The following is a 22,089-nucleotide window of genomic DNA, read 5'->3' on the forward strand; positions in this document are numbered from 1 at the left end:
AAGCCCGCAGCCTGCAGGCCCCGGGCCTTGGCACGGCCGTCGCGCCCGGGCTCTCCCGGGTGTACCCTCAGGGCCTGCCAGTTTGTGACTGAGTCTGGCCGTCACGTCACTGCTGTCGCCCTAGTGCCGGGAAGAACTCGTGCCCCGGGTGCTCCACACCCCTCCACATGGCTCGGGGCCTCACCTTACCTTTGTGGCATCAGGGTTCCCAGATGTAAAATGTAACCTATACTGGCCACACAAACTTGCTCCCAGGAGCAAATCCGTCTTTTTTTTTTTGCAAATCCACTGTTTAGTGGATAAAAAGCACCTGATGAAGTACTATCCCCAAGGTTAATATGTAAGTTACGAGAGCTTTTTGGCGCAACAAAACCCAAGTTCACAGTCCCAACTTTATTGTCACTAGGTCACACACACTTTAAAAAACACACACGCTTGTAAAATACCCACACATCAGGAATTAGAAGGCTATAAAACAAGGGCTTACAGGTGCCAAAAATATCCTAGGATTCAGAATAAACAAAACTCAAAAACTTCTTTGTTCAAAACACAAAGATACTTTGTTTTTCATGACATTTAAGTTTTGCTGTTGTTTTAAAGGGATACTTTAGGGACAAAAACGAAGCTTTTTGCGTTGCCTGAGGCAGGGCCTGACTTCTGTCTTTCTTGAAAGCATTTTACAAAATCCAGAAGCCGGTCTGTGTTGGCCTTGCCGTTCGCGCCCAAGCCTGCCCTCTGCAGGGCTACAGGGCGTCCAGGATGTGGTCGATCTTGCTGACCAACTCCTGCCGCTTTCCCGAGATGAGTTTCTCGTTCTCGATGTACGTGTCTTTCTTGAGCTTGCCGGCCACCAGCCGCTCGGCCTCCACCGCCGCCTTCAGGACCAGCTCCTTGACCTGCGCGTCCAGTCTCTGCATTTCACTCACCTGAACGAGGCAAGAACAGGGCAGGGTCGAGAGTGTCCCTGCACCACCTCCCAAGGCAAGGACACTGTGGGGAGAGGCCAGCTTCACCCCCACGAGCCCTGTCCCTTCAGCCTCTGGCCCTGGGGAGCCAGGCCTTTCACCACCCCTGGCCCCAGCCGTGGAGTGTGAGCATCAAGAGTGACAACACGTGAGCCCCCCACACGGCGCTGGCACACGCAGGCACTCGAGGAACATCTGTTCTCCCCTCCCGCTGCCAGACTGGGCCAGGGACCGTCAGGCAAAGCACCAACAGCAGGGCAGGACAAGTGCGTCGCCACTGACGGGGGGTCAAGCTGAGGCCTTCACAGCCACATTCGCTCGACACTTAGCGAGTGTCTATGAGCCATGGGGCCGGGCACGAGTCTACGCTCTGGACAGCAGCAGACGGGACAGACAGGCACCCCGCCCGTGGGAGGCCAACAGGCAGTACCCACGTGAGGACGCGCCCGAGTGGGTCAGAAAGGGCAGGGGCGCTGACGAGACCAGCTCAGGCTGACAGGAGGGGGCAGTGGTCGGGGGCTCTCGGCCTTACCCCCGGGCTTCCCACATGTCACACACGCTCACAGGCTCAGCCACGACAGCTGCGAGCTCAGCCAGGACCCAACAGCTCCCCCCAACCCCCAATGTAGAGATGCGGAAACTGAGGCACCCAAGTTAGGTAACTTGCCAGGCTCACAAAGGATGAATCAGAGCCTGGATTCCAAGCCATCATTCAAAGTCTGTGCTCCTCCGCACAGCCCAAGCAGCTGGAGGGGCAGCGCTCCACAGCGGCCACATGGACAGTGCTGTGCAGGCCCCGAGACCCCAGATCTCACAGCCCCGGGGGGCACGTGAAGCATGGGAACTCGGTGGGAGTGCTCGCCCCCCAAGCCAGCGGCGACCCGGGGTGTCCCACGCCGTTGGCCACGTGGACCGAGGCGGCATTGAGCCGGGTGCGCGGTGGCGGCGGGCACTCACCTTGTCGCACAGGTCAGAGCCCTCGGCCTTCAGCCTGGACTGCAGCAGTGCCACCTCGCTCGTCAAGGCCTTGTGCTCCGTCTCCAGGCTCTTCCTGCCACTGTTGAGAGTGGACACGTCTCGGGACTGTTTGTACCTGTTGACCGTCTCGTCAAAGTGACGGTAGAGACCTAGCCTCTTGTTGACCAGGGTCAAGACCTGCTCTGTGATGCAAGCCACCTTCATCCTGGCTTCCGCAGCTGGGTCCTGGGGAGACACACCATGAGTGACGACACCTGGGCCTGACCCGGTCTGACCGTCACCTCCCGAGGAGCACCCGCCCCAGCTGTGAAGCCAGAAAAGCATCTTCTCGGGAAGCCAGAGGCGCACACTCGCCAACACAGGCGCTGGCCGGCTCAGCGGTGGGCAGCACGGGGCCGGGAGATGAGGCAGACAGTCACATCCAGGTCCGGCAGGAGAGACGGATGGGGTGAAAGGGGCGCTACCGCCAGGGGGCCCCGCAAGGGCCGGGAGGTGCTGAGGGAGGGGAGAGCCCGGCTTGGCCGGGGACTCCGGGGACCTTTACTGCGTCTCCCTCCCGCTCAGCACCTCCGCGTGTTTCCAGGGCCTAAGGACAAAGCCAGAGCTCCGTGGCCTCCACAGCCCTTTAGACCTGGCCCTGCACACTCCCCAGAACCTCTCAGCACGGGCCTACTGCACAGAGCAGTGGACAGTGATCCAACAGGCCACTGAATCCAAACAGCCAGCCACGCAGGAAGCTTTTCCTCACAGCGAACAGCCGACTGCTAAGGGGAAAGGCCCCCCCAACTGGTAACAGACTCAGACAAGAACCAATAATGAATACTGTTAACTCACGGGTGTACGTATGCAGTATTTACATAGCCTCGAACACTGTATTAATTGCAAAGAGAAGACCAGTAGCTTTTTGGTGAAGAAACCAGACAGGCACCAAGTCATCCAAGAAATCACCACCACCAACCCTGGACCAGCTGACACCAGGTGGCTGCTGACATCACGCACCACAGACATGGCACCAGTTTATCACACTCTCACCAGAAACATATGATAGGGATTCTCAGGGAGAATCGCAAGAAACCTAATTACAGATGTTTCAGATTAAAGGGGCCTAACAGAGCCTCAAGCGTGGAAACCACGCGCTCTAGAAGCCGCCCACGGGGCAGTCTGTGCAGGGCTCACACTGGTCGTCATCACGGGACACCATGCTCCCAAGGTCAATCCGTGTGCTCCAGCCACTCAAGGTGGCGCCTGCAGGCTGCACACACACCTGAGCACGCACGGAAGGGTGGTGGCTCCCCCTCAGATGGTCCAGGGAGAAAATTACAGACAGATGGGGACCAGGTGTTAACTGCTCCATCTGGGTGATGGGGGCATACAACTTATTTTTACTGTTCCTACAAAATGTCCACATGTAGAATTATTTTAAAACTCAGCATTTTTTAAATGAAAGAATACGCATTTTTATACCTTAAAAAATGAGCATATGTCATCATAAAACCTGGACTCAGCCCTCCCCCGATACGGGGCTAACTGGCTGCTGCCGGGTGCACCCCCACCCCGGGCAGCCTGGGGGACCAAGGTCCTTGTTCAAAACCACGGCCTTGCTGTCTGCACGCCGCTCCCTCCGGCCAGTCGCCCCCCACCTCCTGCCCGGTGGGGCGCCTCGCTCGAGGCGCTCTGCCCACCGCCCACTCCACGGCATTCGCCGCCGGGCGGCACCCTGCCCCCGCAGCATCACGAGCCCGTGACGCCAGCAACGGGAGGAGGGCCTCCAAGGTTAAGGATGGCCGGGGCCACAGGCGGGGCGGGGGCCCAGGCGACAGCGTGTCGTCCAGATGGACGCAGGGCAAGCGCGCCACGCAGGCGGCCGGGTACCTTCGTTATGGAGAAGTCTAGCCTGACGTAGACGATGACGGTGAAGAAGAGGATGTAGAAAGTGGCCACCACCAGCAGCGGCTCCTGCAGCATGAGCACCTTGTTGAAGGTGTAGTGCACCTGGGGAGGGGGACACTGCTGGCACGCGCCCGCCGCGACGCAGAGCCCGGGGGCAGGGGCCTCCCCAGGCCGAGCGCGCCCCGCCCGCGGCCGCTCTCGGGGTGGAGGCGGGGCCCCCCTGGCGTGCGCGCGTGCCCGCAGCCGCGCTCAGGGCCCGGCGCGCCCACCCCCGCCCGCTCTCGGGGCCCGGCGCGCGCGCCTACCACGATGTCCTGGATGTGCTGCTCCACCAGGTTCCCCTTGTGGGCCACGATGACCGGCCGGCCGAACGTGTCCAGATAGGTGTAGTGCAGCTCGTCAGGGCCGCGGCTGATCTCGTAGGGACTGTCCACCTGGATGTTCCTGGAGGGGACCGGGGGGGGACAGCCTGACAAACCGCACTCCCCACCTGCAGCTGGCCCCACAGCAAGGATCCCCAGGCCCAGGGCCCCAGTCCTACTCCTAAGGTCCCACCTGGCCCCCAGACCGTGGGCTCACTGCCAGAAAAGCCTGCCTGGGCACGTTTCGCCCCCCCGTGCCAAGGGCAGGTGGCCCACTGGTTACCACCGGCTGGACTCATGGAGAGGCTGGGCTCTGTCCGCCCCATCCTGGTTCAGCAGAGGCCATCTTCTGATGAGATCCCTCTCCCTTCCAGATGCCTTGCTTTCTGCTTAAATCGGCCACAGACAGCTCCTCTGTCCATAACCATGGAACCTGATATACCATATGAGACCTCGCCCTTCTGAACCTGGTGTGCCCAGCCCAGACAGGACAGACTGTCTCCACTGTCCTTTCCTCTGCGAGGAGGGCAGCACAGGCCCCCCGCCTGCCTCGACTCTGCATTCTTTCCTGCTGGTAGGCACCCGTCGGCCTCAGGCCATCACCCAGGCCTGCTGTGGATGTCCCAGGTTAAACCCCCAAGAGCCCCTCCTCTGCGCCCTGGAACCCAGCGTCCCCAAGGCACCAAGAGGGCGGGACCAGGAGGGGCGGGAAGGGAGGGCACGCTCACTTGGCCCCTTCCGGCAGGATGATCTTCACGGTCAGAGAGTCTATGACCTGCTCATCAAACACGTGATCCACCAGCCTCATCTTCAGCGCGTACTGGTCTCCTAAGGGTCGAGCAGACACAGCAGTGAGCGGCTCGTGTGCACCTTTCCAGCAAGTTCTAGAACCCAGGCCCTGAGCACCGCAAGAGGAGACAACGGCCACCACCGAGTGCCCGCCACTAATGAAAGAACACGTCACCCAACTCTCGCTGAAGGGGCGCCCTGTGTCAGACTGGGCTCCAGAGACACCTGTCAGTGTGCTGGAGAGACGGAAGCCACCCATGAAAAGGGGTTCCCGCTGCCAGCCTTCCCGAGAATGAGAGCACGCTCCCCCATCAGATCATCACACATGATGACGAGAAACCCCCGCAGGAAAGAGAAAGGCAGCCTGTGCCTTCTCCAGCCTCTAGTCACTGAGGACTGACCCAGGTTGTAGAGGTACTCGTAGCTTGGGAGGTTGTAGCCAACGATGTAATGCGTCTTCCAGCCGCCGAAGAGCGGGAAGCGAGGCCGGATCTCCATCTCTACGGAGTCATCCAGGACGAGCAGGTGGCTGGTGGACACGTTGCCGATCTCGTCGCGGTAGTACACGTCCTGGGCCGCAGCGGGGAGGATGGTCTGCAGAGAGCAAGCACACTTTTTTGGAGACCCCAGAAAGGGACCCGGAGAAGGACCACCGAGCCCAGGACAGGTGTCCCGCCCCAAGCCCCTCACCACAGCACGGCGTAATGAGACCACCTCCGTGTGAGCCACCTCAGGAAAGCCTAACTCCCCCAACAGGCTTCACAGCTCTAGACACCTCATCTGCCTCTCAGTCAAGGTTGGCAAACAGCCAGATTCTCATGAATACCTTTGCAGATGCTGAAGACTTAGTACAAAGCTAAAAATAACCTGTAAGTTGTTTTTCAGGAAGGGAAACTAAAGATGGAAGAAATCACATCAAATCACTAGACGGTTTACGGTATATTTTTACAAAAGGGGTTTCTCCACCTAGTATTTTTTACAACTTTTAAAAATTTTTTCTTACTTTTAAATTGCTTACTTCCAAATCCGTAAGCATCTTTTGATAATCGAGGGGAAATATAATGCCTTTGTCTGCTCACTGAGCCCTTCTGTATTATGCAGGTACATGAACATGCTTCTACGATTTCATTTATAAGACAAAAGAAAATATAAACTTGCATACGCGATACGATCAAATGTTTTTTAAAAACGGTATTATAAGGAAAAAGAAATACATCTAAGTGTCCGCAGTACTAGGTTCTGGCTTTCTCTCTTTTTCCGTTACTCCCGTTTTCTGTAGCAGACAATGGCCTACTTACATGAATGGGGCTTTTGGGGGGGCTGAGCTGCTAGTTCCCCACCAGGGCCTGAAGCTGGGCCACAGCTGTCTCCCTGACTAGACAGTCACAGTGTCCGCCAGGGTCCAGGCCCACCAGCCCACACCTTAAATGAGCGGACGGAGGAGACCCCACTGTCCGGCTGCCTCTGGTAATCATAGCGCGAGAAAGGCCCCTTGAGCACGGCCCCCGTGTGCTTCAGGTCCACGTTCTCCTCCACGGCAATGTTGCCCCAGTGGGAGACCTCGATGACGCGGGTCATGCTGGTGATGGTGAGGAAAGGGCTGTTGTTCTCAGAATGCACTCTGAACGTGTCCTGCAGAGGAAGGAACAAGGAGCTCGAGGATCTGAGGGAACAGGAATCGACACTAGCTCACGGCAAACCGACTGGAGGCAACCTACACCTCAGCCCCAGGATGGTTAAAAACAGAACTCCACACTCCTTTAAAAATCTTAAGCTGTAAATAAACAAAAACAGTAATGAGGAAAGAGCAATATATATAAGAGCTAGTGAAGACACAATCTGTCACCAGTGAGCTAACAAGTAGCTTAAAGCTGAGCAAGACACACGGCATTACTGATTTTCTCTCCTGGAGACACTCACAGAGGAGGCTTTCAAGACAATGCGCTGATACACAGCTAACATGCGTGTACATAACAGTTATACAGTTATGCCGGGGAAGGGGGTGCTGAGGGAGGAGGGGGAGCCGGGGGAGGAGAGGGGGCTGAGGGAGGGCTGGGGGAGGGGGGACAGGAGGGGCACTGAGGGGGCAGCACTCCAGACGCAGAATCAGCAGCTTCAGTGTCTCTGCATGGTACCATATCCTAGCCGGGCTTTCCGTGGTGGTCATTTAGAAATGCACGGAAATATTCAATCACCATGTTGTGTAACAGGAACTAATGAAGTGTTGTAGGTCAATTAAACTTCAAAAAGCAAAAGACAAATTCACAAAAAAAAAAGAGACCAGATCTGTGGCCCCCAGCGGCGGGGCGTGGGGAGGGGCAGAGGGAAGGGGAATTGGATGAAGGCAGTCAGAAGGTACAAACTTCCAGTTACGACACAAGTAAGTCCTAGGGATGTAATGTACAGCATGAAAAATGTAAGTACCATTGCTGTACGTTACATATGAAGGTTGAGAGTAAATCTGAAGAGTTCTCATCACAAGAAAAGAGTTTTTTCCGCTTAATTTTTTTTTTAATTTCACAGCCCTTCGCCCATCAACTTTATAAACAAAGAACCGCAATTGGAGCCAAAGTCTGAACAGGTGCCTGTTTCTTTAACTTTGCATGAGCTGATGAATGTGTGTGCTATGCTCCTTATGATGACTGTTTCACGAGGAAGCAAAAACATTGCACCGTAAGCCTTTAACTTACTCAGGGCTGTGTGTCAATTATATCTTGATAAAACTGGAAGAAAAAAAAACCAAATACCTTTCTTTCCCAAAAGTCGAAGAAATGGACAAGATAAGGTGTATTTCAATTCTTACAGCTCTGGCCACTTCATTCATTATATGACTAGATTTTCAAAAATCCAACTGAATTATTAATCATATGTGATTGCATTTAATGCCAGTACTGACGAGGGTGTGGGGAATCTGGCAGTCACATACTGCTGGTGCCATAACAAATGGGCTAAATTTTTTGAAAAACCATTTGAAAGTACACCACAAGAAATTTTTAAATGTCCATATGCTTTGCTTTGAGAATTTTTTAAAAAATCTACCGAGAGTATAGAGCGAAAAAGGGGAAAGGCTGGCTGAAGCCTTAAGGTAGAGCTCGAAAGCCACCGACACCTCTGCCCATGACGCTTTGTCTGCTTCTGCCCCAAGTCCCACCTCCTCTAAAAAGCCTTCCTCAAGCCGCAGCCTCTACCTGAACTCCCAGGAGGAGGACGGTGAGCCCCACGGAGTCACTTCCCAGCAGGTTAAAATCCTGCGGTTGCTTTCACAAAGGGCCCTGGATTCCCACCCAAGCCTCTCAACGAGGTCCCTCTAGGGCTCCAGAGCAGACGAGTGCTGCAAGGGCCCACCTGACTGTAGGCAGGGACGTCGCGGAAGGGGCCATAATCCAGGAGGTCCTCGGAGCGCGTGGGATTCCCCAGCTTGGTGTAGCTCTCTACGTTCCGGGAGGCGAGCTTCACACGCATGGTCTGCGTCTTGGTTGGGTAGGGAGAGTAGAAGTAATGGTTCCCCTCAAACACCACGAACTGCTTCTCTGACTGGGTGATCTGGGTTGGGTACGGCTGAAGCACGTGGGTATAAACGGCTTCCACGATGACCGAGATCTTGGCCCCAGGATCAAGAGCCACTGGGAGCTTGACTGTGAAGAATCTCCCGCTGCAGGAAGAACGAGGAGAAACAAGAGACCAAGACACTGAAAAAAGAACGGCTCACAGTCTCAGTGATATCTTGTGCCAGGGTAACACCACTTGCCTCTGAGAGACTACCTTCAACCTATTAATTTAAGCCTTTTAAGACAAACGTCCAGGGAGCTCCCTGATGGCCAAGGGGTTAGGTTCTGGGCTTCCACTGCAGCGGCTCACGGAAGATCCCGCAAGCCATGCAGTATGGCCAAAAAAGCCCCAAACAAAATAAAAACAACAAATGTCTACAGGTTCATCTCAAGGTTGTTTATGAGAGTGTCAAACAACCCAAATGTCCAACAACAGGGTAAGTGCAGAAAGCATCACCGTAGAGCCACACAACGGCATGCCGGCCGACAGGAAGACGCGGCCAGGTGCACTGACTGAGGCAGCCGACACGCCGGGCGCGCACCAGGCCATCCGCTGTTAAGGCTGCCGCCTGCAGACAACGTGCAGCCAGAGGCGGCACGGCAGACGCATGCCGACGGTCACCTTACCTTTTACCCTTGATGTTGGTTTCTCTTACTTCCAGATTGTTCTCTTCCTCATCCTCTCCCTTCACCTGCAACAGGACAAACGAAGTTATTCTTTTTTGTCTTTTGGCCTCTAAATTTTGAGTCAGCAATTAACTAACTGCCTCATAATGTCCACATTAAAGAATTCCAGCTGCCAGAACTTTGTGAAAATCGAATTCTGGTTTCAGTAACAATTTTTTAACCAAAATACAGGAACACTTCAAAAGACTGACTTTGGCACTGAGTAAGCTGTATAATATGCTCCGTAAGATCATAAAATTTTCCTGAATGATAAAATACATGCGTTCAAATTAAAATTACACTTCTAAATACACTTCATACTCCCAAATATAAAGGCTGGAAAGGTTTCTTTCTGGAGATTTTTTTCTTCATTTACACTCACATATGCATGAGAAAAAAACCCACCATTATTTATTGTTACAGTAGAAAAGTCTCATGCGTAATGAAAACTGACTTTACTTGCACGAAAGAAATGAACAGTGGCACAAGAAACGGCACGACACACTCCTTCACCCTGATCCTTCCCCGCAACCCAATGCACAACCACAAAGAGCATGCCAGCTCCAGCAGGCTGCAGGGTCCTTCTGAGGAAGAGCAGGCATCTCGAATGAGACTGTGGAGCAGGTGATAAGGAAAAAACTTATACACCCACCACTCTTTGCCAACCCAAACTCCGCCAAAAGAAAAAAATTTAAGACCACCTTTTAGGACTGAAGCAGTGATCCACCCCACTCCAGTACTCTGGCCTGGAAAATCCCATGGACGGAGGAGCCTGGTAAGCTGCACTCCATGGGGTCGCGAAGAGTCAGAGATGACTTAGCGACTTCACTTTCACTTTTCACTTTTGTGCACTGGAGAAGGAAATGGCAACCCACTCCAGTGTTCTTGCCTGGAGAATCCCAGGGGCGGGAAAGCCTGGTGGGCTGCACCAGCTGGCGTCGCACAGAGTCGGACACGACTGAAGCGACTCAGCAGCAGCAGCAGCAGTGATCCCCAATAGAGTATACATACAAAGCTATAATGAGAAAGCTATTAGCAGTATTTCAAACAGCCTAAAAGGTATCATGCGACCATCCTCAATGGAGTCAAAAGCCTAAGAAACAACCAATTTCACTTCTCTGGCTGGACTCTTATCACAGTGGGAACATTCTAGTATACTCCTATTTATCAGGAACTCTCACTGTTCAGTTATATGGAGATTTTGTCCTAAGAACTATTCCTCTTCATTTTTAGTATTTATCAGATTCACTGCCTGAACTAGCAAAAGATAAGAGAGACAAAAGATTTCAGATATAGGATGCAAATAAAAGGAAAAATCTTTTTGGTGGCCAAGGAGACAAGGAACCACTGGCTCCTAGCCACTGATCCCCACAGTCCCTTCCACCAGCTTCTGAAATTCTACATGTAAGGGTGAAGATAATTTCCTGAAAAAACTTCAAGCAACCGCACCAAGACTCCCAGTCAGTTGTTGGAAAATACGCATCGTCTTGGTTAAGTTTATCATCCGGTTATGTCGCCCACTGAGACAGAGGTACAAAAGAGCCTCTCTTTCGGACTCCAAAAAAAAAAAAAAAATTGACTGGATAAAGCTGGTGAAGGACCGCAGGTTTTATACTCCTGCAGAACCCCGCCTCTTCTCACCTAGGCCAGAAGAGGCAGTGTGGTGTGCTGAACAACACAAATGAAGTCTGAAACAAACTAGCCTAAGGCCTGACTCTACCCTAAGACTACAGGCAGGGGTTTAAACAACTCAGCTCCCAGACTCCAGCTCTCACCTGCAGTTAGAGGACACATCAAAGGGCTGTTGTGAGAGTTAAATGAGAATGTCCTTAAAATACCGACCACAACACCCAACACCAGGTAAATTCTCAGTAAGACACCAGTACAGTAACCCAGGTTGGAAGCACGCTCTCCAGGCATGATGGCCAGATAGCTTCTGCTGTAGTCTTCTCACACTCTGACAACCTCGCTAGGTAGGAAGAGCTTTTATAAAAGAATAGGACTTAACAGTTCAGCACATAAAAGTGAAGTTTTAATCCGTCCTTCCACAAAGCTTGAAGCAAACCTGCGTCCTACATCATGGAGGAGGCCTGAAAGGGAACAGGAGTCATTTCGGAAGCATGATCTCTATAAAAGCAACTCTACAGCTCCAAGTTCAGAAGTACGACACCGCAATGACTATTTTCCCGACTAATAATCGGGTAGTCACTTAACGCATGTTGTCTGATGGGAACAGCAATAAGAGGCAAACCTCTGTATACGTATGTTCCCTACGCCCAAAGCCAACACTGCCTCCTCGGGGGACGTCAAACTGACGACCGAAAAGCCTGGAAGAAAAGAAGCCGACTGGGGATCCATTTATTGCTGTACTGTCAGAATGAGAACAGGTCGGGGGAGGCAGAGAACTGGACTTTCCTTTTCTGTACCCTATTACTCGCACGAGTTTTTAAACTAAAGGAAGAGAGAACTGTTTTTTTAAAGAGTTCCTCGCAGCCGTAAGAAATGGGTGCAACGGTCTCAAAGAGGCACAACCCTGGAAGCAGGAGACCGGAGGTTCCGACCGCTGTGGCCAGGGCCGGCTCCCCGCGTCCCCGCGCTCCGGCCGCGCGCCCCCGCAGGCCCGGGGCCCGGCCGCCCGCGCCGCAGGCCGGTGCTGACGTGTCCGGGGCGGACGCCGCGCCGCCGCGCCGCTCACCTGCACGCCGAGGTGCGCGAGCCGGGCCTCCAGCTCGGGCTCCAGCGCCAGCAGGAAGGAGGCGGCGCGGGCCGAGGAGCCGCTGCCCGCGTGCGCCAGGACCACCTCGGCCGTCACCCTGGCCAGGTGGCTGCTCAGGTCCACCGTGCGCTTCACGTCCTCGTTGACCAGCGGCGGCGCGTCCGAGGAGGCGCGGCCCGGCGCCGGGGCGCAGGCCGCGAGCAGCAGCAGCAGCGGCGGCAGCAGGCGGGCGGCGGGCGCCTCCATGGCCGGGACCGAGCTGAGCCGCAGCGCGCCCGCCCCCCGCGCGCCCGCGCGCGCCCCGCGGCCGCCACGGCGCAGCCGCCCATTGGCCGGCCGGCGCCCAAGATGGCGGCGCCCGCCCGAGGACCCGGTCTCCACGGCAACGGGCGGCCCGCCGAGCGCCTGCCTGCGCGCGCGGCGGCCGCGGTCCCGGAGGGCGGCGCCTGCAGTCCCCGCCGCCGGAAGGCGGGGCGCCCGCCGCGGCCGTCCCCGGGAAGTGCTGCCGCCGAGCGGGCGGCGGGTTACTTCTTAGCTTACGAAACACTGCCCCCGAACTGCAAACCTGAAGACACTTGCGCTCCCCGACTGACTGCCTCAAGAGGCGGCTTGCCGGAGCGCTGAGCTGCGTGCCCACGTGAAGGAAGGACGCGAAGACGTGCTGTTGGCGGAGGGCCCGGTTTTGGCGGGCAAGAACGAGAGGGAGGAGGTCTGGAAGATGCTGGGCAACCTGGGCCTTAGAGCTCCGCAGTCCCAGGGACTTGGATTGCTTCCGGTGTGAGGCAGAGCGCGCCAAACATCACCGCTGCTCGAAGGCAGCCAGACCGCAGTCTAGGCCAGACTCGCTCTCCCGGCAGCGGGAACCTGAGGGCGGCCGTCAGCCCCGAGCCCTGCGGCACTGACGCCGGCCCTGGGGGGCCTCGAGCCGCCTCGGGTCCCAGCTTCTGGGTGGGCGCTTCTTCAGTGCCCCCCTGGCCCCGGGCGCACAAGCGCTTCTCAAAAACGGAGGAAGCAGGAGCTCATCCGGCTGTAGCCAAGCCTTGCGGGAAGCAAAGTCACTCAGAAGGACAATGCAGATAGATGGCGGAGTGCGCTTTATTACACCGGCGGGCCCAAGGCAGCGCTCTTAGCCAAGGACCCCGACCACTTTTTGTGAAAAACCTTATATGCCCTAAGTGTACATGCTCAAAGCCACCTCCCCAAATTCCCTGAAACTAGTCTGATCAAGGTAAAAGATGCGATCAAAGTTAACCCATGATTCATGTGTCATAAGCCTAGATACTTACACAGTAGACATTTATCAATAGGCCTGTGGTCATAGCCCAAGAAACATAATGGAATTTCCGACTTTGTTCTGCTACATAGAGAATTAGCATATTCTTTTAGGTGACTGAGAGTCCAAGTCCTGCGGCTCTTTTATCAGGGCGGTGGGGGGGGGGGGGGGGTCTGGTTTTCCATTGGTATGTACGTCAAGGCTGTATATTGTCACCCTGCTTATTTAACTTCTATGCAAGAGTACATCATAAGAAACGCCGGACAGGAAGAAACACAAGCTGGAATCAAGATTGCAGGAGAAATATCAATAACCTCAGATATGCAGATGACACCACCTTTATGGCAGAAAGTGAAGAGGAACTAAAAAGCCTCTTGACGAAAGTGAAAGAGGAGAGCGAAAAAGTTGGCTTAAAGCTCAACATTCAGAAAACGAAGATCGTGGCATCTGGTCCCATCACTTCATGGGAAATAGATGGGGAAACAATGGAAGCAGTGTCAGACTTTATTTTTTTGGGCTCCAGAATCACTGCAGATGGTGACTGCAGCCATGAAATTAAAAGACGCTTACTTCTTGGAAGAAAAGTTATGACCAACCTAGATAGCATATTCAAAAGCAGAGATATTACTTTGCCAACAAAGGTCCGTCTAGTCAAGGCTATGGTTTTTCCTGTGGTCATGTATGAATGTGAGAGTTGGTCTGTGAAGAAGGCTGAGCGCCGAACAATTGATGCGTTTGAACTGTGGTGTTGGAGAAGATTCTTGAGAGCCTTGGACTGCAAGGAGATCAGCCCTGGGATTTCTTTGGAAGGAATGATGCTAAAGCTGAAGCTCCAGTACTTTGGCCACCTCATGCGAAGAGTTGACTCTTTGGAAAAGATATCTGATGCTGGGAGGGGTTGGGGGCAGGAGGAGAAGGGGATGACAGAGGATGAGATGGCTGGACGGCATCACTGACTCGATGGACGTGAGTCTGAGTGAACTCTGGTAGTTGGTGGTGGACAGGGAGGCCTGGCGTGCTGCAATTCATGGGGTCGCAAAGAATCGGACACGACTGAGCGACTGAACTGAACTGAACTGATGCCATTTCTATTGACACCGGGCACAAACTTCCGAGTCCACTGGGAGGGTGATCATGCGTGTAGCCTAATGTTCACAGTCTGGCCTAAGATGGAGTCCAATTCTGTCTGTCTCCTCCTTCATTAACCCCTCCTGATGCTCTTAACTCATAGTATGAGCATCACTGATAGGAATATATTACACCCTGTCTCTCTGACCGCCAATTTGGGAGAACACCACCAAACTTTGGGTTACAAAGTTCGTAATACATTGTAAAATGCAGGGTCCACAAAGCAGAACTATCAAGGCAACTATAACAACGGTAAATATAGTTTTCCACCAATTGCCCTTCATCCAAGATAGAACCAAGTCCAGAAAGGAGTGTTTCCATTCGACAGTGCTTTAACCTGGGTTTTCATGTCATCTAAAGCAGCTGATACACTGCCAGGCAAGTCAGGAATGTACACACAACAGTCAACCTCGGTTATGGCACAGGTCCCTCCGAGCAGCTGTATGTCCAAAGCCACTCTCTTTTGCGTTACCGCCTTTCTCACTTGGACTTGCTCTTCGTTTAAGCCTTGGGTGGCTTTTGTGCTATCTAGCAGGGCCTGTTTTGTGAAATTAGTCAAGGCCTCTACTTCAATCATAACATCTGTTGTCCCTATAGAGGGTACGAATAAGGCAGCAATATACTCATACCATTGAAACAGAGACCTTGTCCACCTGGCATGTAAATAAGTAGATTTACCAGGGCTTGTTGTAGGTTAGGCTTTATGGTGCCGTGGGCCAAATCGAATCCCAGTGTGCAGCGGCCTACCCAGCCGATTGGTAGCCAAGGCCAAAGGTTAGGTCCACAAAGCCATTGGGTTCCATTGGGCGCTACCCAGTGGATTCCAGCGTTATATTTCCAATCAGAGCCTGGCCAATGGATGGACTGGTTGTGGTGGTATGTGACCTCAATGTTTGTTTACATTGTTCAGAGGATAGGTATCCCATAGATTTTAGTTCTTTCAGGTCTAAGGGACGGTCACCAAACCCTACCCTATGTTCTTTTTGTTCCCAGCATATAGCGGTGGGAGTAATTAATTGACCCTTTTCTGGGGTCATCCAGAAATATTCATCCCAGACTTAGATAAAATTGTTCAACATACCTAGAGGCTTGTCCTCCCTTGCTGGTCAGGGAGCCTTTTTCCTTTTTGCTCTTTAAATATGAGGTAGAGGCTTTTGTTACTTCTATGAAACTGGCATTTATATCAAATGCAACCCCATGACCCGGGTCTATTGACTGTAGGTCTGGCTTACACCGAGAGAGCAGAGAGAGATTGTGATTGGCAAGAGAAAGGAAAGTCTCTGTTTGTCATCCCAGAAAAGACCAGAGTGGTTTAAAATCTCCCCGGTGGAGACACCCACCGAGGAATTCCATCCATCACAGACAGAGGCAGAGCCCCACACGCCCAGCAACTGGAGGTGTTGTGGAAGTCTGCGCAGGAATGTGCCCATGAGGTGAAAACATTGTCCTGAGTTGAAACGGAAGTTGAACTCAAAATCACGTGGATGAGGCCGAGCGGCAGGGGTTGATTGTGCGGCCTCATCCTGAAGGGGTCGTCTGGGATCTTTTCTTTCTTCTCCTTAAGGATGGTCTTGGTCTCTCGAGGGTCAGCGGGGTCCCTCTGTGTAGTCCACTCAGCGTTTTCTGGGTCTGCGTGGTATGCTGTCTTCACCCTCGTGTGAGGGATCCAAGCGGCAATACCTGCAAGTTTAAGTGCAGTAGGGGTAGTTAGAATAACAGTATAAGGGCCCTTCCACCGAGGGGCTAGGGAATCACGTTTCCAATCTTGACCCATACTTGGTTACCAGACGTAAACTCATGAATCTGTTCCCCCAAAGGGAACTGCACTCTTTCTTGTACAAACTTAGTTACCTGACTAATTATCTTACCTAACTGCTCCATCTGCTGTGAAATCCCATCCCCCCTCACCTGAGGCAAATTGGTTGATCCCTGTTTTATTATGGGAGGGGGTCTCCCATATACAATTTCATATGGAGAGCAGCCATGGGACCGTGGGGTCATCCCGAGTCTGAGCAGAGCCGTCGGAAGCAAGTCCACCCAGGAGCAGTCTCTGTGATCCATTTGGAGAGTGTCTCTTTCAGGGCCCGGTTGGTCCGCTCCACCATGCCAGAACTCTGGGTCTGTATGCAGTGTGCAGCTTCCATTTGATGTTCACAGTTTTGCTTACTTGTTGTCCTACATCAGCTACGAAAGCCGGGCCGTTGTCCAATCCAATGCTGGTAGGAAGTCCAAATCCGAGGACTATCTCCCTCAGCAGGCACAGGGCTGCTTCTGATGCTCTTTCAGTCCGGGGAGGAAAAGCTTCTACCCATCCCGAGAAGTACATACCATGACCAGCAGGTAACGGTAGTGTCGGCGAGGTTTCATTTCAGTGCAGTCCCCTTCCAGGTGTTCAAAGGGCAGCGTGCCTTTCAGCTGAATCCCTGGAGGTTTCTGTCTGTGCCAAGAGGCAGCACTGACTTGTGAGCAGGCAATGCAGTTCTGAGATTCCGTCCTGCATAGGGAAGAGAGGCGGGGAACCAGAAAATATTTTCAAATTAGCTCTTCCAGTTTATCACGGCCCAGGTGGGTTGCTTGGTGTGTTTGGCTTACCAGAGTGGGTGCCAGCTCCTCCAGTACCAATAATTTGCCACTTGGCTCTTCCCACCATCCCTTTTCAGTCTTAATAGCCCCTTCTGCTTTGGCTAGTTGGTTTGGGGCTTCAGTGTATTTTGGAGAGTCCAATGCTGGCTCAGGCAGTTCTGCCAATAGGAGCGCTTTAATAGGGGCCTCACTTGTTATCCCCATGCCCTCGGCTGCTTGTTTGGCGGTCTTATCTGCCAGCCTGTTTCCCCGAGCCTGGCGGGTATCCTCTTTTTGATGTCCTCGGCAGTGTATGACTGCAACCTTTTCTGGTTCCCAGACAGCATCTAATAGGGTCAGAATTTCTTTCTTATTTTTGGTATCTTTTCCACTAGCTGTCAAGAGGCCTCTCTCCTTATATAGAGCCCCGTGTACATGTTGTGCGGCAAAGGCATACCTGGAGTCGGTGAAGATGTTTACTCTCTTGCCTTTCGACAGCTGGGGTGCTCGAATCGAGGCCCATAGCTCGGCTCGTTGAGCAGACCAGTGTTGTGGCAAGGAGCCAGCCTCGATGACGGTCTTTTCTGTGGCCATAGCGTAAGCCAACAGCCGCTGTCCTTGCTTAATCAGGCTGGTGCCATCAGCATATAGGACCCAGTCAGGGCCCGGAATCGCTTGGTCTCGGAGGTCGGGTCTCTAGTGTAGACTTCTTCCAAGACTTCCCCACAGTCATGAGGAGGTTCACCCTCTCACTGGAAGGAGTGTGGCTGGGTTTAAAGTCTGGCAAGGCTCAATATGGAGGCTGGGGTTTTCACATAACAACCCTTGAGATTGAGTAATCTGGGAGTTTGATAGCCATTTGTGGGGATCTCCTCGTAAGACTGCATTGACCTCGTGTGGGACTCTTACGACCAGACCTTGGCCTAAAGTCAACTTAGTGGCTTCTCCTACGACTAGGGCAACCGCGACAATGGCCTGCAGGCATCCGGGCCACCTGGTGGTGACATTGTCAAGCCGCCTGGAGAGAGAGGCTACAGGCCTGTCCCACGTCAACACTGAGTTAACACTCCCATTTCTGTCTTGCCCTTTTTGGTTACTTATAGAGGAAATGGCTTGGTAAGGTCTGGCAGCCCCAGAGCAGGGGCTGATAGAATTGCCAAACTTAGTTCATCACAGGCTTTTTGTTGTTTTTCAGTCCAATTTAGTGGATTTTCCTTAGGCCCTGTCAGTTCATATAAAGGCTGGGCCATTTGGGAATATCCTGCAATCCAGATTCTGCAAAACCCAGTAGCTCCCAAAAACTCCCAGACCTGCCGATGAGTCTTAGGCAATGGGATTCTCAGGCTCACCTCGTTTCTGGACTGGTCCGATAACCTTGTGCCCTACTGGGCACTCGGGAACATAGAGGGATTCATGAGGCACTTGGTGTCCCCCCATCTGGCATTTTCTGGGCCGGCAAAACGATCTAATCCTGTCTTCTCCCGATACCCCAGTTACAGCGCTAGTCTTTTTGGACAGTTCTGCTCCTGTATCCACCAGGAAGTCAATGTTTTGGTCCCCCACGTTTAAGGTTACCACGGGCTCTGGGGGACCTGATATCTCTGAGCCCCAGCAGTCCTTTAGTTTCCAGGTCAGCAAGTCCCACAACCGTGGGAGCTTTTTCTTCCCTCCTTGCCTTAGGGCATTCATTCTTCCAGTGGCCAAACCCTCGGCACCAGGCACACAGGTTTGGCTGTAATGGGGCCCGGGGCCTTTGTTGGGACCTGTTGAAGGGCTGTCCTGTCCCTGGGGCAGGAGGCGGTTTTCCTGGAGGGCCCGAGACAGACTTTCCTGGTGCAGCGGCTAGCATTGAAACCTCCGGCCTGTTCTCTTTTGTTCCTTTATATTTCTTTCCATATTTCTTTTCTATTTCTGTGTCCCTGTTCAGGAACACTTTTTTCTGCTATTTCAATTAATTGGGAGCTGGACATGGATCGCAGCCCTTCTGTCTTTTGAAGCTTTCGTTTAATATCAGGGCACGCCTGCGAGATGAACCCTGAGTTTACAACAATCTGAGAGCCCGCAGCTTCCGGGTCTATAGGCGTATAAAGTCTATAGGCTTCGAAGAGCCTTTCATAAAATTCAGAAGGTGATTCATTCCCCTTCTGAATTAGCCCAGCAGGTTTGACGTGTCCATTGGCTTACGGGCTCCCCTCTTCAGCCCTTGTATAATGGCTGCATGATATCTGTCTAGCTGAATCCTCCCTTCTTCTGTATTATAGTCCCAATTAGGTTTATCAGCAGGGAAGGCCTGTTCTATCCGTTTTTCCAGGTCTGCAACACCTCCTGGAACCATCTCTCATAACCATTGTTTTGCTTCCGTATTAGTCCTATGCTTCTCCTCAGTACTGAAGAGAGACGTCAATAATTGCGTGACCTCATCCCAAGTTGGTTGATGGGTGCAAAAGATGTTTTGCATCAACCTAGTCACAGCTTGTGGCTCTCCTGAGTAAGGGGGGAGGGTATGCTTTTGTCCATTCAGTGTCTCAGTTGATGAGAAGGGCTGGTAGTAATAAGCTACAGGAGCTTGATGGGAATTACCATCCTCCCCTTGCACCGGCGGTTGCTGGGCTTCTCTGAGAGGCCACTGTGGTGGTGCCTTTCCCTCCGGCTCTCTGGCAGAGCGCAGCCTCTGCTTAACTCCAGTGTCTCCCTTCCCTTGTGCAGTAGTACTTCCTGGGAGTGGAGGATGGAGCTTGGGGCATATGACGTCAGCAGCGGTTGAATCCGGTGGTTGTAGCCTGTTACCCCTTCAACTAAGGTTGGAGCTTGCCGGAATGGCGGCTCTACACCCTGTGGGACTCTCGGGAGGACTGGGGGAAGTGGAGACGCTGGGAGGCTCACTGGCCTCTGGTCAGTTCCCTGTGGGCGGCTCTTGGCCCCGCAGGAGCGGTGGTTGCTTGGGGTCATCATCCAGTATGGTGGCGGGGAGAGTTCTTCCCCCTCTGGGTCCTGTAAGATTTCCTTTTCATCGTTGGTTACTTTTTGAGCCATTAATATCTTTCCTTCCCCACTATGGATATAAAATAGGGCCCATTTTGGGGCGGGCTGTCCTGGGCTACCCCTAGCCAGGAGTCTATGTGTGGGAACCGATCGGGGGTCCAGGTTTTCCTGTAACTATGGCACAGACTGTCTTTATTACATTTAAGTCCATGATACCCTCTGGTGGCCAACCGGCTCCCATTGCGGGCCATTCGACTTCGCAGAGAGTGCGGAGTCGGCTGGGTGTCATCTTTGTCCCGTAGACTCTGTCAAATCCCTTTCCGAAGTTTTTAATCACATTTTCTAGTACAGTTGCCTTAGATGGCGCTTCCTCCCGTTTTTCTTAGCTTCTCAGTGATGGTTTAGACGTCATTCTTGTGCCGGCGGGCTTAATTGGGTGAGGATAAAGACACAGATGGGTCAGATACCCCACGTCCCAGGCTTCCCCTGGAAAGGCCAGTCTGTACTCACTGATACACTTTTTTTTCTTTCTATCCTAACTAGTTTGAGGGATTGGGGGTTTCGCAGCAGACAGGGCACCTCCTGGGGGAACGTAGAATACGCGCACACAAGAACCAAGTTTCTTCTCCTAAAATTTCCTGGTGATCGCTTCGTAATAATTTTCCCTGAGACAGCGTGGACACACCTCCTAAATGACCTTCACAAACTCCCTTGCTAAGCCCTAACACGCTCTTGACCTGTGTACCAAGCAATCGCTGCCGCCTGTCTATTCCAGGCTCCTGTGGGTCCCCTCTCCTTCTAGTCCCTCCCAGGGGGGTGATCAGGCCACCACTTCCACCCCGCCGGGTGGGTTCCTCCTCACCTGAGCGATCAGTTCCCCTGCTACTGTCCACTACCTGCTAACGTGAAAGGTTCCGGCATCGAGAGGCAGAATCCTTCCAGAAGGGTGAGGCGCCTTCCCCCATCTAGAAGCTTCAAGCCACAAGGCTGTGGAGTAGTCCCAAGTGGGACTCGTCTCCTCAAAGTGAGGAGCTTCCCGGCCAATGCACCGAATGTTGTAGCCACGTGTTCCGGGCAGCACACTCACTCAGAAGGACGAGGCAGATGGAGTGCCGTTTATTACACCGGCGGGCCCAAGGTGGAGTCTCCTCTTAGCCAAGGACCCCGACCAGTTTTTGTGAAAACCTTATATGCCCTAAGTGTACACGCTGAAACCCACCTCCCCAGATTCCCTGAAACTAGTCTGGACAAGGTAAAAGAGAGATACGATCAAAGTTAACCCATGATTCATGTGTCATAAGCCTAGATAGTTAAACAACAGACATTTATCAATAGGCCTGTGGTCATATCCCGATAAACATAACGGAATTTGCGACTTTGTTCTGCTACATAGAACATTAGCATATTCTTTCAGGCGACAGAGAGTCCAAGTCCTGTGGCTATTTTATCAGGGGTCTGGTTTCCCATTGGTGTGCCATTTCTATAGACACCGGGCACAAGCTTCAGAGTCCACCGGGAGGGTGACTGTGCGTGTGGCCTAATGTTCACAGCCTGGTCTAAGATGGAGTCCAGTTCTGTCTGTCTCCTCCTTCAATCCTACCCGGCCATTAGTAACCTGGGGTCAAAGTCAAAGAGATTATAAGTAAAAAAAACTACAGATCAGTATGTTTTATGAATATATATGCAAATATTTTCAATAGCATATTAGCAAACCAAATCCAGCAGCATATAAAAATAATTATTACCACGATCAACTGGGCTTTCCCAAGAATATGAGCATGGTTTAACTCTCAAAAGTCGAGTGATGGGGCTACCCATGGCTCAGCAGTAAAGAGTCTGCTGCCAGTGCAGGAAACATGAGTTCGATCCTTGGTCCCAGAAAAATCACACGTGCTGTGGAGCAAATAAGCCCAGAGGCTCAAACTATTGAGCCTGTTCAGTTCAGTTCAGTTCAGTCGCTCAGTCGTGTCTGACTCTTGGCGACCCCATGGACTACAGCACCTCAGGCCTCCCTGTACGTCACCAACTCCTGGAGCTTGCTCAAACTCATGTCCATCGAGTCGGTGATGCCAACCACCCATTTCAACCTCTGTTGTCCCCTTCTCTTGCCTTCAATCTTTTTCAGGAACAGGGTCTTTTCAAATGAGTCAGTTCTTCACATCAGGTGGCTAAAGTATTGAAGTTTCAGCTTCAGCATCAGTCCTTCCAATGAATATCCAGGACTGATTTC

The 22,089-nt window shown here is 52.8% G+C and overlaps 1 protein-coding gene across 1 annotated transcript; it reads right to left on the reverse strand.

Moving 5' to 3' along the window:
• Positions 1-373: 373 nt before the first annotated feature.
• Positions 374-12,160, reverse strand: RPN1 (ribophorin I). Its single transcript, XM_052655923.1, has 10 exons — positions 11,894-12,160; positions 9,160-9,224; positions 8,330-8,636; positions 6,407-6,616; positions 5,386-5,578; positions 4,924-5,023; positions 4,139-4,277; positions 3,816-3,935; positions 1,923-2,168; positions 374-926 (listed from the first exon to the last, which is right to left on the reverse strand). Exons 1-10 carry the CDS (start codon positions 12,158-12,160, stop codon positions 744-746), a joined length of 1,830 nt encoding a protein of 609 aa, XP_052511883.1. The 3' UTR covers positions 374-743.
• Positions 12,161-22,089: the final 9,929 nt, after the last annotated feature.

Source organism: Budorcas taxicolor, chromosome 1, assembly GCF_023091745.1.
Source record: "Budorcas taxicolor isolate Tak-1 chromosome 1, Takin1.1, whole genome shotgun sequence".
In the NCBI taxonomy this organism is placed as follows: Eukaryota; Metazoa; Chordata; class Mammalia; order Artiodactyla; family Bovidae; genus Budorcas; species Budorcas taxicolor.

What these genes read in the sequence shown, in the direction of transcription:
- RPN1 (XM_052655923.1), bottom strand. Translation starts at nt 12,160, where the DNA reads ATGGAGGCGCCCGCCGCCCGCCTGCTGCCGCCGCTGCTGCTGCTGCTC. An exon ending in TAGACTTCTCCATAACGAAG is followed by an intron (nt 2,169 to 3,815) that starts GTACCCGGCCGC and finishes GTGTCTCCCCAG; the next exon opens with GACCCAGCTGCGGAAGCCAG. An exon ending in GCTCTGACCTGTGCGACAAG is followed by an intron (nt 927 to 1,922) that starts GTGAGTGCCCGC and finishes TGCCTCGTTCAG; the next exon opens with GTGAGTGAAATGCAGAGACT.